The following is a 17,096-nucleotide window of genomic DNA, read 5'->3' on the forward strand; positions in this document are numbered from 1 at the left end:
ACTTAAAAACATACCTAAAAGGCTATGACACCCAAATCCAACCTCTCCCCTGAGCCCCAGTCCACCTCAGTGACACTCAAGTACCTCAAGGTCAATGAGTGTCTGTGTTGTGTAGCTCCTCTCTAAACACGCACACACACACACACACACACGCACATACATATATGCATGTGTGCTTCCTACCCTTTCTCATTTCCCTCCCTGCTCTGCCTTAGTTAAATGCATCTCTTCTTACCCAGTTGTCTGAAGTTGAGCCGGAGTCGCTTTTCATTCTTCCTGCTTCCTCAGCCCGTCTACAAAAACAGATGGCAAGCCCCTGCCTTCCTTTGCTAGACAAGGAACTTTCTTTTTTGACCTCTTGACATCTCATGGAAATCTTCCCTGATGCTCTAGACAAGTCACATCTCTTGCTATAGCCTCATGTGTTAGCCTGTACTTGAATGGCCCCTTTAGTGTGCTTATTTAATCGACGCCTGTTTCTCTCTAGACCAACTTTCATGAGGGTTGGCCCATGCCTGTAGCTCCATTGCAGCTCCAAGATCCACATGAGACCCTGACCCCGGAGTCCCAGCTGACATTTCTAGATATATCCCTAGCTGATCCCTTTTTCTCAAGTACCTTGCTCTCTAGCTGCCCACCAGACTCTGCAATATGTTTTCTGGCCTCTGAGCCTTTGCTCAGGCTATTCCGTCTCTCTGAATTATTCTTTCCCTCGCCTCTACCAATTTCACATCTTCTTGGTCAATGCTTACTTATCTTCAAAGTCTCCACTGAAATATCATTTCTTCACTGTACCTTTTCTATGTAATGCAGAATAGGTTGCTTCATTAGTCTCCCAAAACATACATTTTAGTTCAGCATGTACATCACAGTATTATATTTGTGTGTTTTTCCCTTCTCACCCCACCCTCACTCCCAAAACTTCCACTTATGCTCATAGCCAGCGATTTTGTCTTAACTTACTTTGCATCTACAGTATTTACACAGTGCCTAGAACACAGTATGCATTTCATAGATATTTAAACTTGATATGAACTTTTAAAGGATAAAAAAACTATAATATTATAAGGTCATTTCAAAGAGAGCTTATGGAATCAAAACCAGGAGCTCCTAACACTGTGACCTAAGATTGAAGTTCTCCATAGAATGTAATAGAAACTCAATAGTGCTATGTTTTCCTGAGGAGATATAAGGTAAAAAAAAAAAACACACCAAACAAACAAAACAAAAAAACCCTATAATATTATCTCTCATGTAAAGTGAGTGTGTGTGTGTGTGTGTGTGTGTGAACATAACTATGACAGTCTCAGGGTTTCTATGATGTGAAGATAGTTCAATTTTGAGATTTAAAGAATTGATTGATTGACTAGGATGGGGTGTAATACCTATGACCTCAACAGTCAGTGTTTACATTCTCTTCAGTTCAATTCATAAGGGTTTGGAAAGGGTGGGGAGAGACTCAGGTGTGGCCTAAACTTGGCCTTGTGTCTTAGGGAGGAGCACGGAAGAATGCTCGCCAGAAGAACAATGACTTGCTAAGCTACTACTTCTCAGATGCCAAGACGATGTATGAAGTTTTCAAAAGAGGACTTGCTGTGTCTGGTAAGCCTGGCAGGCTCACCTTGCCTATGAGAAGACCAAGTTGGGGACTTGTTCTATCCCTCAGCTTCCCTGCCTCACTTCTAAAACCCCAGTGGTGATCTGGGTAGAATTCCTACATACAAAATGCAGGGGACATTAGCAGTGTCGGGATAGATGAGGGGATCAGAAAATCACAGTATCAGGAAGCAGTGCAGGACAGCCTGGGGTTTGAAACCCAGTCCTTCTATTTCTAGCTGTGTGACCTTGGGCAAACCACTTTGCCTCTCTGAATCTGTCCCTCTCTCAACACAAGAGCTCCCCTGCCAAGTTGCTGTTAAACAGTCAACAGTGATGTGTATGGAAAGTATTTTGATGACCTCGCTTGTACATTAGTTCATCATATTTGTTTAGGAACACGCTTTTCATAAATGCAATTCTCCAGATGCAGAACCTGAGCCAGAATTAGCATTGAGGCCTCCTGACTTGTTAGCTTGTCCTGACCCCAACACCACACCACTCGCCCAGGCTGCTGCTCTTAGAGTCTCAGAAGACAATTATCTTTTGGACTTTCTTAGAGTTGCCACCACATGGGTTTTGGTAGGTTCACTTGGAACATAACAAACCTCGGTACTTACACTTTTTATCATTGAACACCAAGGTAGGTGTACTGATTTCCTTTTAAAATCTATTGGTTTATAGCTCTCCCTACATCTTGATTCTTTGGGGTGACATCCTGTCCAGGCACAGGCTTGCCTATGTGACTTCTTATCCCCCCCTTTCTCTTCTGTCTTTAACTATGACCATGATGATATTTAATAGCCAATTCCTCTCAAGTGCTAACTATGTAATAGGTACTGCTCCTATACTATCTACTAATCTCCCCTAATCCTCAGGGATTAGTTCCTGTTAAAATGGGAAAACAGAAACTCAGAGAGGTTCAGGAACATTCTGAAGGTACAGAACTAGAAAATGGTGCATAAGATACTTCATTTAGAGATTTTTTTTTTAATACTAAGTTAAAACCAAACAGATAAACTTAAAATGGCTTCTCATGTCAGCAAACAGGAACAATCTGGCCAATTTCCATAGAAAAATGACACTTCCGATCCCAACTGGAACTGAATTCTTCAACCCTAACACATACCTTTCACCCCTACCCAGCAGGTGGTCTGTGTTGAGAGTCACCTGTGGAGAATGTTTAAAATGTAGATCTGGCTGCACCTTGTTCACCTGAATCAGAATTCCAGGTAGTGAGACCTAAGAATTTGAATTTTTAACAAAGCTTGGTTGGGGGGAGGGGTCTGCAATGCCAGAGTTGCAGTTCTACCCAGCTTAGGGCAACAATTCTGCCAAGCTATTAATGGCTGGGCTCTTTGTAGGTGGCCGCACCATGAAACAGAAGCTAGATCAGAGTTGAGTAAGGTAAGCAAAGGCTAGCCTGTTGCCTGATCGGGACTTTGGCTAATTAGGCTGAAGCTGATTAGGGCACAGAGTTGAATGAGACCTCAGCTGGTGTCCCTTTGGGCCAATTACTGGACTTGTCCCTTGGCCATGAGCCTCTGCGTGAGTTTTCACCCACAGGGAAGTGATAAGGAGAGATGCAGTGTGTTTTCCCCCCCACATTCATCAGCTCTGCCACTTATTGAGTGAGCTTGAAGAAGCCGTCCCAGTCCTTTCTGACCCTCAGGACCATGAGGATAGCAATAGTTACAAAGACCAAATGAGCGAATGTGCCTAGCATGGAGTAAAGCTTTCCATACATGGCAGCTGTCACTAGCAATTCACGTTTGTGCCATCTCATGGGTAGACCATCGAGGCACACACTCCGGGCTGAAGCAGTGGCTGTGAGCATCTAACAGGACAGGACTTGCCCGGCTTCATGGAAAATTACAGTCTGTGACTTGACTTCTTGAGCTTTTATGCAACTGTTTGAGCAGGAAGAAAATGTCCTACCGTTTCCTGTGGACAGTCTCCTCCTTTATTTTTTATCTCTCTTGAATCAGAGCAGCTATCTCTTTCCTGCTTCCTTTCCGTTTTCCTCTGCCCCTTAGTCTGGAAGTTTGCATATTTACCTCTGAATTCCTAGTAGCCCTCTCTCTGAATGGTTCTTTTGTCAAGATCTGGATTTCTCTCGGCAATTTGGCTAGAGTCTCTGTGTCAAGTAAAAGGGGAGCCTTCCCCTCCCTTCTGCTTTTCTATTTATAACTTGGTCTCATTTTGGCTTTTCAGCCAGTTAGGCTTGTTCCTTAGTCTCTGCGGCTGAGCCTGGGTATTTCAGGAGACGCTCTCCTACAAGCAGGCAAAGTGCATTAACAGATGAGAGTAAGTCAAGTTCAGCAAACAAGGGAAAGGTCCACTTTAGTAGCTGTTAAAGAAACTTAGACTAAAGTAATTTTTTAAACCTATCAAATCACAAGATACGTTAAAAAGATACTATTTCGTGTCTATGCCTTGATATGTTGCTGATGGGAGAAAAGCAAATTGTCACCATGGGTCTTATTAAGCAATGTGGTGCCAGGTATCAACAACCTGAGCCATTCCAACCTCCCCCACCTCCCAGCTCAATTATTTCGTTTTAGGGACTCTGCTCTAAGGAAATGTTCTAAGCTTGAAATGATTAATTTGAAAATATTTACCATAGCAGTATTTAAGGTGTCAAACTTCAACACAATCTAAATATCCGCAATGAGAGACAGTAAACTACAGTAGAACCCTTCATCAGTTGGCCATAATAAGGCCACTGAAATCTCTGTAGAGAATAAATAATAACATGGGAATGTTTATATCAAACAGGAAAAGGGCAGCAAATATATATATCATAACCCTATAGAACTATGCAAACGAACTATGAAAAGAATATTAGTGGTAATAATGGTGTTTATGTAACATTATTGACAACTCATATTTTGATTTTTTTCTATATTTTTATAAGCATACTTTTTTTTTTTTTTAATCATAGGGAAACTCAGTCCAGGGTTATCCAATTCAGGTTGTGTTTACTTGTGGACTTTGACTTGATCACATTATGTGGGCTAGTCCATGTTCATGGCTTTCTCCAAATGCCTGTTACCATGGGGGTCACATATGCCAACGCTGAGCCACCCCAGCTCTGTAGAATTTCCTCAGTGTTTCAGGTGTAGTTTGTAAGACTCCAACTGCTTTTGAGAGCTGAGCACTTACTGTCTTTGAATTTCCTTGGCACATAAGAGAAGGTCACATTCTAACGAGATTTATCTTTTGTGTTTTTGTCTCTTCCTAATTCCCTTTTACCTTCTCTGGTCCAACGGATTTGCAAATGGAGCTGATGTTCTTTCAATGTTATGTTTTTAGACAATGGGCCTTGCTTGGGATACAGAAAACCAAACCAGCCCTACAGATGGCTGTCCTACAAACAGGTAAGTCAGGCCCCTGTTTGGGATAGATTCTTTTGCTAATATGATATCCTGAGCTAATTTGGTCTCCTTTGGGCCTTGGCTGTTGTGCCCTCCCACCACCACCAGCCTTCTTTCTCTCTCTTTTGTAGGTGTCTGATCGAGCAGAGTACCTGGGCTCCTGTCTCTTGCATAAAGGATATAAGCCATCACAAGACCAATTTGTTGGCATCTTTGCTCAGAATCGGCCCGAGGTAACCATGTTGAAGTTAACTCCAGAAAATGAATCAGGGCTAAGCCTAAAGACTTTAAGCCCACCCCCAATCCAGCACTCTGACACTCGTTGATGACTTACCAAAGCTATTTAAAGATCTCATTTTCTTTATTCTTCCCCTTGAAAAAAGTACAACTCAAGGCCTCCTTAATCCCTGGCTGAATGTGTAGTGCTCTAAGCTAGTGACTGGACTTCTCTTATTTCCCAGCCCACTAAGAGCCATTTTAAGTCAGTCTGTTTGTTGCTCGAGGGAAATAGGGAAGCTGAAAGGGGCTGGCCAATAAGGGCTTGAGGGTGTTCTAGAGAGGGATAGATTCATGTCAGAATCGGAACTTGCATGTTGTACCAAGTAAACCAAGGCATCCATTGCTAGTGAGACTGGCCATTGAAAGCATATTGTAGACATTAAGATGATTAGAATTAATTTGTTACACCCAGCCTCAATTAGGAACTAAACACCAAACCTAATGTGTTCGTCAGAGAGGCTGCCATATCAAAAGACTAGAAACTGGCGGTTTAAACAACAGAAATATATTTTCTCACAGTTCTGGAGGCTGGAAATCCAAGATCAAGGTGGCAGCCAGCTTGGTGTCTCCTGAGGCCTTTCTTTTTGGCTTGCAATCGGCTGCCTTCTCACTGTGTCCTCACATGACCTTTTCTGCCTGTCCCAGGTGTCTCTTCCTCTTCTCAGAAGGACGATACTCATATTGGGCTGTACCCACCTAACGAACTCATTTAACCTGAATTGCCTCCTTAAAGGCCCTATCTCCGAAATGAGTGGCATTGGGAGTTAGGGCTACAATTCAGCCCATAGCATCTAGACTCATTTCCTGTCCCTCTCCATGTTTCCTGATGTATATACATTGATGTCATGCTATCCTACCGTGGTTCATTCCCTGAATGCCTTCGCTGCCTCCACCTTTCCAACCAAAACTTACCAGTCCTTTCAAAGTCCTGCACCATTTTCATCACTTCCCCCAAAGCAGCCCCAGAGAGCCTTTACGCCACCCCTGAAAGTGACTTCTGCCTCCTTGAAGCTCCCTAATGCTTCCCAGACCTCTTATGGCTAGAACTCATCACACTCTACCTCTGTCTCCTGGTCCAGCCTTGTATTATAGTTATTTCTGAGCCTCTTATCTCCTTTATTTAACTGTATTTTGTAGCATTAGCAGCGGTAGTCCCTAGGGCCCCACAGTGATTTTTTTTTTTTTTAAACACAAAGGAACCACAAAATCATGTGTTGCCTAAATGACTAAGTTAATACTTTTCCTCTTCAAAGTGTTCTCTAGTCCTTACTTGACCTTCTCTCCATGCAGTGGATCATCTCTGAGCTAGCTTGCTACACGTACTCCATGGTAGCCGTCCCCCTGTATGATACCTTGGGAGCAGAAGCCGTCATATACATTATCAACAAGGGTAAAACTTTACTATTCCATTATAACTCGATTCTCTTTAAAGCTGAGTAATTCCTCAATATCTGCTTCCCAGTCAGCAGACTGGGAAGGCTGTGACCAGAAAAATGCTCACGTCTTTCCTGTCTTGTAGTAGCTACGATGTAATTTACAGGGTAGTTACAAAAGGCCCACGAGGCACCGACAGAAGAGTCAATGAAATGCTTTAAGGCGACATAGTCTGACAATGCAGTTTAGAGGACCAGGCTACTTACTTTGGCCGCACTGGAGAAAAGGCCAGAGTGGGTGACTCATCACTGTGAAACTGCCGTCTAAGTTCCTACTCTTGTAAATGGAAGTCAGTACAGTTAACTGGCATGAACCAATGTTTATGGTGAGTGTGCAGAAAAAGCTACCATTCTCAAGCAAGTGCAAGTTCAAAGGGCAAATAACAGCCCTTCCACATACCCAAGATGTTATTTCTGTTGCAAACAGTAGATCAAGTAAGAAGACCCACGAACTATAGGCGCAATCAGGTGTTTTCTATTTGCGTAAGCCAGCATCAAAGCAAAAGCTAACATTTAGAATCACAAAATGCCTGTCTGCTAGAATCCCACCTGCCCCCTCCTTTCTCTTCCCCCCTTCCCCTCCCAAGTAAAACACTTCGGCAGGACCACACCTAAGCCATTCAGCCTGAAGTCGACTATGTTCTTAAGCAGGAGGAGTTTGTGGCTTCTCTAGAGACTAAACTGTGTTGGCAGCACACACAGGAACTGTTTCTGCTTCAGTTAAGCTCCTTTATTCTCAGTGGACTGTTTCAGGTTTCATGCATTACAAAGCCGATTTGCAGACATGATGAATATCCTTTGGGGGACCCACTAGCTTTGAAATTTCCAAAAATCCCTTCCTCCTTACAAGGCAGCCAGGTGCACAGCAGAGCAGGGAGATGACCTCTGGCTGTATTTCTGCTTTCAGCTGATATTGCCATGGTGATCTGTGATACACCCAAAAAGGCATCGGTCCTGCTAGAAAATGTGGAGAAGGGCCTCACTCCAGGCCTGAGACTGATCATCCTCATGGACCCCTTTGAGGATGACCTGAGGCAAAGAGGGGAACAGAAAGGAGTTGAGATCTTATCCTTCTATGATGCTGAGGTAATGGGTGGCTCTGAGGCTGGTCTCACGCCATGGGCATCGGGGCTCATCTACTTGGCTGGACATCTCCACAAGAGCTCAGGCTGCTGTTCTCCAGGGTGGCAGGACAGGAGCAAGTTAGACTCATGCTGCGAAGAGTCGAGAATAATTTCCCCAAGACAACCCAGAAACCATGCCCTGGAAGGAGACAATCTGTGGCCAGCATGCACAGACTTCCAAGTAGAGAATTTATAAGTGCAGTGGTTGGTGGTAGCTGAGGATATGGTCCTGGAGAGAGGCACTATTAGCTAGGGGGCCTTGGACAAGTTACTCCATATCTCCCTTTCCCTTCCGTAAAATGAAGATAAACTGTCCCTACCTCACAGAGGAGTTAGAGTTAACTGTAACTCAGGACAGTGACTGGTATGTACTAAGCCTTGAAATGTCAACTATATATATTATTCAAAAAGATTTAGCAATGGTCCTAGATGACTGAACCTAAGAGTATGGTGGGAAGTTTGGACATTTGGAATCCACCCTCTTAAGATTTACAATCTAGATGAACCTTATGCTTTTCCATAGTTTCTGGGCCTGATCCAGTTGAAACTTTGGTTATATTCCCGCAGACGTGCTCTCATGACAAAGGGAGGGGGCTGGATTTGTCACCAGTCTCTCCATATCAACTAATGTCTTTCTTTCTTTCTTGGTTTTCTGCTCATTTAGAATATAGGCAAAGAGAATTTCAAAAAACCTGTGGTAAGTTTTCTCCTGCCCGAATTTGAATCTTGTGCACTGGACTCCCAGAGCTTCCTGTAGACTAAGCCCTTGTGCTTCCCCCTCCAGCCTCCTGAACCGGAAGACCTGGGTATCATCTGCTTCACCAGTGGGACCACAGGTCAGTGCCCATGAAGCTGTCCCAGAGGCCTCGGGTTAGCCGAAAACATGGCTTGAGTCACTGACCACTGGTAGGCTGGTCAGTAAACCCTGCAATGAACCATAATCCTTAGAGCTTACCACCTAAGGCTTTTGAGTATGAATACCCAGGTAGAAAACTGTAAGCATAGCAGATAGAGTTCGTTGAACATACTGGGAGGCATCTACATGCTCTGGATTTCAGATGGGTTATTCTTTCGGTCAACCTTTTCCCCCAACCCACTGCTCTTTCCATTTGACACCACTAGAATGGTCATTCAATCAAGATAACCCAGCGATAGTTGTACCCAGATCACTGTGCACCCTACCCCCACCTGGCAGCTAGCTATTAGAACCCTAATAGCTTTTAATGTGGCCCGTGATGCATTCTGCCCAGTTGGTAAGGTGGTAATTCGATAATATTGTTAGATCTAAAGTCTTCAACATAAAAACAGCCCGGGGTGGGGAAGAGTAACTTGGATTTTCCTTTCCTACTGTGTTGCTATCTGAGCTATGGCTGAGCCCTGTGTGAAGGTAGAGGGCTGTCAGCAGTAGAGCCTCTGGGGGCATTACTCATTCATAAACAGAGTCATGTACCATTCATACAGAGACAGTGGCAGGAGAAGCTCCTGGCTCTCTGGAACAGAACTCACTGAATGTCGCTTCGTATTTTAAAGCCAAAGGTTGCCTATTAGCTAAAGGATCTTTCCACCTCCTGTTTCCTACAGGTGACCCCAAAGGAGCCATGATAACCCATCAAAATGTGGTTTCAAACGCTGCATCTTTTCTCAAATGTGTGGAGGTCAGTGGTCAATAGAGAAAGAGGTCGTCATTAGAATGTGAACCTGTCATGAGATTTTAATCTTGAAGCTAGAGAAGGCAGAGAGAGATAAAAAGCCAGGTCGAGGGCCTGAGTGTGGACAACCATTTGTGCATCTTTGAGTGGGGGACTGTGCATTTTCCATCAAGCCCTGGTCTTTGAGGATCCCTGCAGACCTCTACACCCACACAGTCAGGGGCACCGCCCATGGTTCTGCACCCCCTGCTCCCCTGCATGACTGCACAGGGCACTCCTGGAAGGAAGCAGTTTTTAAAAAATATATATTTTTAATTTCAAATGAGATACCTTTGACACCTAGCATTATAATAGTTTCAGATGTACAACATAATGATTCAGTATTTGTATGTATTGCAAAACGATCCTGACATCCATCGCCACACATAGTTACTTTTTTCTTGTGACAAGAACTTCTAAGATCGACTCTCAAGTATGCAGCAGAAGATTATTAACTATAGTTAATAGGGGTAGTTCTTTAATCTCTTTGGGAGGGGCTGGCATTACTCCAATTTGTCTCCTCTTCCCGGTCTGCAGGACACCTTTGCGCCCACCCCTGAGGATGTGAGCATATCCTACCTCCCCCTGGCTCATATGTTTGAGAGGGTTGTACAGGTGAGTGCCCGGTGGCCCTGGCAGGGATGTGGAAAGGGAGTCCTCACTTGCTAGTCCCACGTCTATTCCAAAGGCAGCTGTCCAACGTCTACAGTCCCTTCTTTAAGGGGAAGGGCCCAGGCAAGGAGAAGGCACAGCGGAGTCCGAGTGCCCGCCTGCCCCTGCCCCTGCCCCTGCCCCGCGTGGCACCTTCCTCTGCTAAGCCTGCGTGTCCGGTGGGGCTCAGCTTGCTCCCGCCTTCACACAGGTGCCTGCGAGTGGAGCGAGGTCAGAGCCAGGAGCTGACCTCTGACCCTTCATTCTGACCTGCGAGAGGAGATGTTTGTCTTCTTTTTAATTTTACTTGGGCTAGAGTTTTTGAAAAGATCTAGGAGTTAGAGAAAAGGCAGTTCCCCACAGAGGGGCAGAGAAGCAGCATTTGGTCCAGGTGAGGTGTCCAGAGTGTCTAAGGGGAGGCTGTTCAGCATCGTGTGCCTGGGAGGAGAGCTGCCCGCCTGGGAGTGGACTCCAGGCTTTTCGGGCTGTGCTGAGGCCGATTTGAGGGCTGAAAGCAATGCTGGCCTTTCAAAGACACAGGCGGTGGCGGGAGTGGAAAATCCTCTCTCTGCTGCCCCCTGAAGTGGTCCTTTGGCTCTCAGCCCTTTTCTTCCGTTTTGTGTTTAGGTTGTCGTGTACTCTTGTGGAGCCAGAGTCGGGTTCTTCCAGGGAGATATTCGGCTGCTGCCCGATGACATGAAGACCCTGCAGCCCACAATGTTCCCCGTGGTGCCTCGGCTCCTCAACAGGATCTACGATAAGGTACTGAGCTTGCTTCTGCTGGGCTGACCATGGGATGAAGGGACTGTCTGTGGCTCAGGCCTCACGAGGCTCTTAGGGACTCTATACTGTTAAACTGGAGCTCTGAATGTATGTACTAAGTTTTCTTTTTTTTTTTTTTTAGTATGGACATAATTCTCTGGGCTCTTTATTACTCAGCAAACCAGCTCATGATTGAGAGCTGCTTCCTTATGAAGCTAGACGGCAACATCTCTTGTTCCCAGATGAGCCTTGGTGAGTGTCTCTAATAGGTTTCCAACTAAATGGAGTTATTGCCCCGCAGGTTCAAAATGAAGCCAAAACACCCTTGAAGAAGTTCTTGTTGAACTTGGCTATTTCCAGTAAATTCGGTGAAGTGAAAAGGGGTATCATCAGACGCAACAGTCTGTGGGACAAGCTCATCTTTGCAAAGATCCAGGTAGGTTGGGTGGGTCCTGGACAGAGCCGGGCAAACATCTAGGCTGCCCACTGACTCCGCAGATATCGCTTTCCCCCTGATGGCCAAGCATCTCTTTAACTGGAGATCCCTTCATACTCCCTGTGCTCACTCACCGTTTGAGATCTCTCCCGGACAATTATGTCACTAAAGGGAATTGTTCAAAACAGATTTTACTTACGTTCTAGCAATTTCTCATATTTTTTAAGGGTGGTCTGTTGAGATTATAAGTAATTCAAAGGGACCAAAAATACAAATTATATTTGTATTTTAATTTTAAATTAAAATTTTAAATAGTAGACAGCGGTGACAATAATAGCTAAAATTTTAAATGTGTTCCCACAATGCCAGGTCCATTTCTAAGTGCTTTGTAAATTACCAAGTTTAATTCCCAAAACAGTGGGTAGGTGGTTCAACCCACTTTGCAATGGAGGAAAATGAAGCCAAGGGGAGAGGCTTCAGCAGGTTTTTTATTTCCACTGAACAGAACAACCTGGGTGGAAAGGTTCGCATTATGGTCACTGGAGCTGCCCCCATCTCCTCTCCAGTCTTGGAGTTCCTCCGGGCGGCAATGGGATGTCCGGTAAGACACGCACCTTTAAAGATAGCTTATTTCACTTTTGCAACAACTAAGGCTCACTGTTTAAATAAAATTGAAAACACAACTGAAGATTACCCAAGAGAGAGTCACCCAAAAATCTCAATATCAGGAGAAAATATCCTTCTAGTCACCTCTTATGCATCTGTGCATGGAAACCTTTACATAAAAGGCATCAGGGCTCTAAAATACTTGTTAAATAGTGCCTGTCAACACTGTTTCTTGTCAAATAAAAATCTAAACTAGTCTGCTATTGATGGACATGAGTTGTTTACCTTTTTTTTTTTTTTTTTTTTGCTGCTGTTATAATCAATGAAGTGATTAGGATACCTGTATATCCTTTAGTATTTAATGCAATTATCAATTTGGGATTCATCCAAGGAGAGTTACTGGCTCAAAGTATACATTTTGGGTTTGTTGAACATGTTAATGTAGATTATCAAATTTCCCATCAGTATGATCTTGTCTTTTTTATTTGTTTTTTGCAAATAATTCATGAGGTCTTATTTTCCCACATCCTAAGGCTTTCTCAGTCATTTAAATCTTAGCCCATCAAATACATGAACAACCTTATTGGAGTCTTGTTTCTTTTATTAACACTCAACATCTTTTCTATCGCTTATTGGCCCTTGTATTTCTTCCACAAATCACTCTATTACTTCCTTACAGAAAACTAAGCAAAGGGGAAGTTGGTTCTCTCTCACATCACCTCCTAAGAGTTCTTCATGTAGTAATAATACTCATTTTCGTTGTGTTAGAAATATTTTTCCTAGTTTCAACTTTTATTGAAAAGCTCTCATTTCCCCCTCAACTTGAAAAGTCACATTTCCCAAAGTACAATGTAAGTTTCCATACTTCGGTCTATTTCTGGACCCTTTTGTTTTTTGAGTGAACCCCCAGCTGTAAAGACTTAGCAGCTCAGGCATGAGCTGAAGGTATTACGACACTAAGTGTCCTCCAACCCTCAGAAACCTTGCTCTCCTCTTCTGCCACAGGGCATCACCTGCTCCTGCTTTATCTTGAGTCAGTCTCAAAGCCCTTCTTTGGTTTTCCCAGGTGTTTGAAGCTTATGGTCAAACAGAATGCACTGCTGGCTGCACATTTACATCCCCTGGGGACTGGAGACCAGGTAGGTTCTCCGCCTGCTGGGCAGGAGGTGCAGTGGCTGGGAGAAGGGTTCTAACTGAACTTGGACTCATGAGTTTAGAAAACCTTCGTGCTCCAGGTGAATGCAGCCAAAGCCAACTCAGGTTTTGGTCCAGGCCTTTCTATCTTGGCCGGTGATTTTTCAGTCTTTTTACTTTTAGAGTCAATCTATACATACCTCTGAAATATGCCTGGAATTATCACCATTTCATGGTTTCCCAGCTGACTCAGTGTGGTGTGTTCTAGGCCATGTTGGAGTCCCCCTGGCTTGCAATCATGTGAAGCTGGAAGATGTACCAGACATGAACTACTTCTCAGTGAATGGTGAAGGAGAGGTGAGTAGGTTGCACTCAGTAGCCGTGGCAAGGCAGTCATGGTGGGGATATTTATATCAAGAAGAACACAATTGTGAGCGGGCTTGTGTTTGACTCTTTTGAGATCTTGAGCTAGGGACTGAATTTCTGAACCTTGCTTTCCTATCCCCCCACAATAGGGATTACAGTTGGGTGCTCTTCAAACTGTAGTTGAAACCATCAAATGATCTAAGGGCGGGAGCAGGTGTTTTGTAAAGTACCCATGCCGGGAGTGGTAGCCTTTGCTTTGTCATCACTTTGTACCATCTTATGTGCAGATCTGCATCAAGGGTGTCAACGTGTTCAAAGGATACTTGAAGGACCCTGAGAAGACAGCTGAAGCCCTGGACAAAGATGGCTGGCTTCACACGGGAGACATTGGTCGCTGGCTCCCGGTGGGTGTTTCTTTCAAACCTCTGGGAGTCTATGCTGCTGGACTGGGGAGAACCATGTGCTTATCAACAAACTGGGCAGAGATGTGAGTGGGATGATCAGCTGACTTGGCATGACTCCCGTGACAATGGAATGGATTTGCTTACAGCCAAAGGAAAATTAGGTGACTTTTCCAGGAACGGAGTGTAGTAGTCTGGGTTATTTTTGTTCGTTTACTTTTCTTGAGGAGGAAGTTGTGATTTGATAACTCCATGGGCTTATAACATTTGCCTTTTATAAGTTTCAAAGGGATGTGTTTCTTTCCACGTAATATGTAGAGACATATCAAAAGAAGGAAGCAAGATTTCTTAACTAGGCATATGCAGAGGCTCGGTTTTTCCTCTCAGTGGCCTTTGCTGCCTCTCTCTGTGGAATATACAGGAACATTTTTTTAAGCATAGCTTGCTAACAAACAATGACCAGTAGTCTCTGTCAACCCTATCTAAGAGAGGAAACGATTACATAATTGTGATGAATACTTAGAAGCCCTGCAGGGGATTTTCCAAGATCTCCTCCCTGAAAATTTGTCTACTGTGTGCTGGGAGAGTGGGGAATGTAGCCAAATCTGAAACTCCTTTCTGACTCCATAGTCTCAAGATTTAAGTGACGTTCACAGAACGTTTGGTGAGAACTTCAAGAACACTGGTCCTGATGGTGCATTTCATAGACTTGGGTCTAGTAGTATGGTGCTAACTTATCTGTTTCTGTATAAGAGTTCTCAGCTCTAATGAGCATAGAATGAAGGCAATAGATGTATCCCCACCCTAGAGTTATAAAGGGCTGAGCCTTATTAATCACTTTCAGGTAATGCCTGTTAGGCTGAACTGATGGCTGATTTCTTGAGTCAGCCTTGTTGATGGTTCAAGGGTTGGTTCAGTCCGCTGCCCTACTTAGGGGGTGATCATGTGGATTGTATTTGACTGTCGTCCGAATTCAAATCCCTAAGAACCTAAGCTCCTCAGACCAATTAGCTCAGAGACATCAAATGACCTCTGGTGGCTGGTCAGAGTCCTCCCCGGCCCTGCTTCTGCCCTAACAAGCACAATTATTGACTTGCTTGATTAGCCTTAGCACAGTGGAGCTCTTCAGCCTGCTCCCAAATCTAACAGAAGGCATACATAGAACAGAGTCAAGGAGAGGGAAGATCTAACTTATTCAAAAATCTTAATATAAGATCATTCCTTCCCTATTTCCGGGAGTGCTGGAAATGGAGTAACTGGAAATTAAGTGATTAGAAAGTTACAGCTGCAAAATTTCTTCAGTAGCTGGGGCAACAGTTTACATAAGCCCAGCAGTCCTGGGGACCTCTTCTTAGGCTGCACATTGACTCTCCAATAGCCCAGGCTCTTGCTGGAAGCTGCTTCCCTCCCCTTTCCTCAAAGCCAAGAATGGGAAGTGGAAGACAGCTCGAAAGTCAATTATAAGGAAGGAAGAGACCTGTGACTTCACTACTTTCTCCACTGACACCACCCACAGAGGGCTCAAAATCACTGATGCTGTCTCCTGTCTGTCTCATATAGAACGGAACTCTGAAGATCATTGACCGTAAAAAGAACATTTTCAAGCTGGCCCAAGGAGAATACATCGCTCCAGAGAAGATAGAAAACGTCTACCACAGAAGTAGACCGGTGCTGCAAATTTTTGTGCATGGGGAAAGCTTACGGGTAATATGTTTGTTTTAATGACAGCCCATTTCTAGGTACAGACCATGCAGCTTCTAGTGGCTTTGGGAAATCTGCTCAGGATGAGAAGGTATCAGCTTATGGAACTAAAGACACAAAGCCACGTTCCAAACCTCAAATAAGGCAATATAAACGAAAATAATTTGTTTGAAACTAGCATGGACTCCATAAACAAGTCAGTAGAATTGTCCAACAGTCATACTAAAGGGTAGCCATGCAGTAAAAAGAGATGTACGTTGAATTTAGTTCCCACTGCAATAGAAGTCCTTTGGCATAAACCTTTTTTTATATACACTGTGCTTAGACTTAGCTTTTGGAGACTGGGGAGGGTTGATAGGGACAGGTCAGGGATACTTTATTTATTTTTAAAATATATCTTTATTGATTTCAGAGAGAGAGGAAGGGAGAGGGAGTGAGAACTAGAAACATCAATGATGAGAGTCATTGACTGGCTGCCTCCTGCATGCCCTCTGCTGGGGATCGAGCCCGCAACCTGGGCATCTGGGCATGTGCCCTGACTGGGAATCAAACCTTGATCTCCTCGGTCCTAGGTTGATGCTCAACCGCTGAGCCATGCTGGGCGGCAGGCCAGGGGAAATGGGATTAGAGTTCCACGAGTTGGAAATACTCTGGCGAGAAAAGAGACCAGTGGCACTGCATCTGAGTCTCGGGAAATGCCTATTTCCGAGCTGCGATCCTGCCTCTCTACCCACCGGGAGGCGCCCTCGCAGTAGTTCTCACAGGCCTTCTTTCCTTTCCACAGTCATCCTTGGTAGCCGTGGTGGTTCCTGATGCAGAAGTGCTTTCCTCATTCGCAGCCAAACTTGGGGTTAAGGGCTCCTTTGAAGAGCTGTGCCAAAACCAAGTAAGTGTCACTTAGCAAAGCTTTGTACATGCCCCTGGGGCCCATCATGGGCGAGGGGAGGCCCCAGCAGTCTGGGCGCCCCGAGTTCCTTCTGTCTGGAAGCACAGGCTCTTCCCAAGCCCGTGGCAGGTGGCTGGACCCTAAGTAGACTGACTGGTTTCATTAGATAGGCGGACAGGACCAGGAGTTTAAAAATAACAACAACAACAAACCCCTATTTTTTTTATAGTAATAGGTTCTTTGTCGGGGGGAAATTTGGAAAATAGAAAGTTTTTGTAGGAATTTTGTGTGTGGGGGGAATTTGGAAAACAGAAAAGTTTTGTAGGCATTTTGGGTCGGTTCGTGTTCAGCCTTTCATTTAGGCTCTCTTCTAAATGGCCATGCTTTAGCCCTGTTTTTTCTTCTTAGACTGTGAAGGAAGCCATTTTAGAAGACTTGCAGAAAATTGGGAAAGAAGGCGGCCTTAAATCCTTCGAACAGGTGTGTACCGCGGATGCTGTCCTGGTCCCTCAGGTCATACTAGGAAGTTTGAGAGTGGCACTGATAATGGGCTTAAATGAACAGTTTCCAAGGAATTGGCTTTGGAGTTTGCACCATGAACCCATTAACGGTCACGGCAGCGACTGTCCGTAATTATTTGTACAGCCCCTTTTTGC

General features: G+C 44.5%; 1 protein-coding gene and 1 non-coding gene across 2 annotated transcripts in view; both read left to right on the plus strand.

The window, feature by feature from the left end:
• ACSL5 (acyl-CoA synthetase long chain family member 5) overlaps positions 1 to 17,096 on the plus strand; it is a 35,297-nt gene that overhangs the window by 16,829 nt on the left and 1,372 nt on the right. The window contains exons 3-20 of the mRNA XM_087824173.1: positions 1,494 to 1,602; positions 4,912 to 4,976; positions 5,105 to 5,206; positions 6,543 to 6,642; positions 7,593 to 7,771; positions 8,474 to 8,506; positions 8,594 to 8,645; positions 9,391 to 9,464; positions 10,035 to 10,112; positions 10,776 to 10,910; positions 11,212 to 11,346; positions 11,852 to 11,947; positions 13,019 to 13,091; positions 13,355 to 13,443; positions 13,740 to 13,856; positions 15,414 to 15,557; positions 16,339 to 16,440; positions 16,849 to 16,920. Of these exons, the coding sequence (XP_087680299.1) occupies positions 1,494 to 1,602; positions 4,912 to 4,976; positions 5,105 to 5,206; positions 6,543 to 6,642; positions 7,593 to 7,771; positions 8,474 to 8,506; positions 8,594 to 8,645; positions 9,391 to 9,464; positions 10,035 to 10,112; positions 10,776 to 10,910; positions 11,212 to 11,346; positions 11,852 to 11,947; positions 13,019 to 13,091; positions 13,355 to 13,443; positions 13,740 to 13,856; positions 15,414 to 15,557; positions 16,339 to 16,440; positions 16,849 to 16,920 (1,755 nt within the window). The remainder of the gene's footprint in view (positions 1 to 1,493; positions 1,603 to 4,911; positions 4,977 to 5,104; positions 5,207 to 6,542; positions 6,643 to 7,592; positions 7,772 to 8,473; positions 8,507 to 8,593; positions 8,646 to 9,390; positions 9,465 to 10,034; positions 10,113 to 10,775; positions 10,911 to 11,211; positions 11,347 to 11,851; positions 11,948 to 13,018; positions 13,092 to 13,354; positions 13,444 to 13,739; positions 13,857 to 15,413; positions 15,558 to 16,338; positions 16,441 to 16,848; positions 16,921 to 17,096) is intronic.
• Positions 1,068 to 1,194, plus strand: LOC148091570 (small nucleolar RNA SNORA25). Its single transcript, XR_015715669.1, has one exon. It is a non-coding gene; the product is annotated as a small nucleolar RNA SNORA25 (small nucleolar RNA).

The sequence above is a fragment of the Miniopterus natalensis genome, chromosome 14, assembly GCF_054644295.1.
Source record: "Miniopterus natalensis isolate mMinNat1 chromosome 14, mMinNat1.hap1, whole genome shotgun sequence".
Classification (NCBI taxonomy): Eukaryota; Metazoa; Chordata; class Mammalia; order Chiroptera; family Miniopteridae; genus Miniopterus; species Miniopterus natalensis.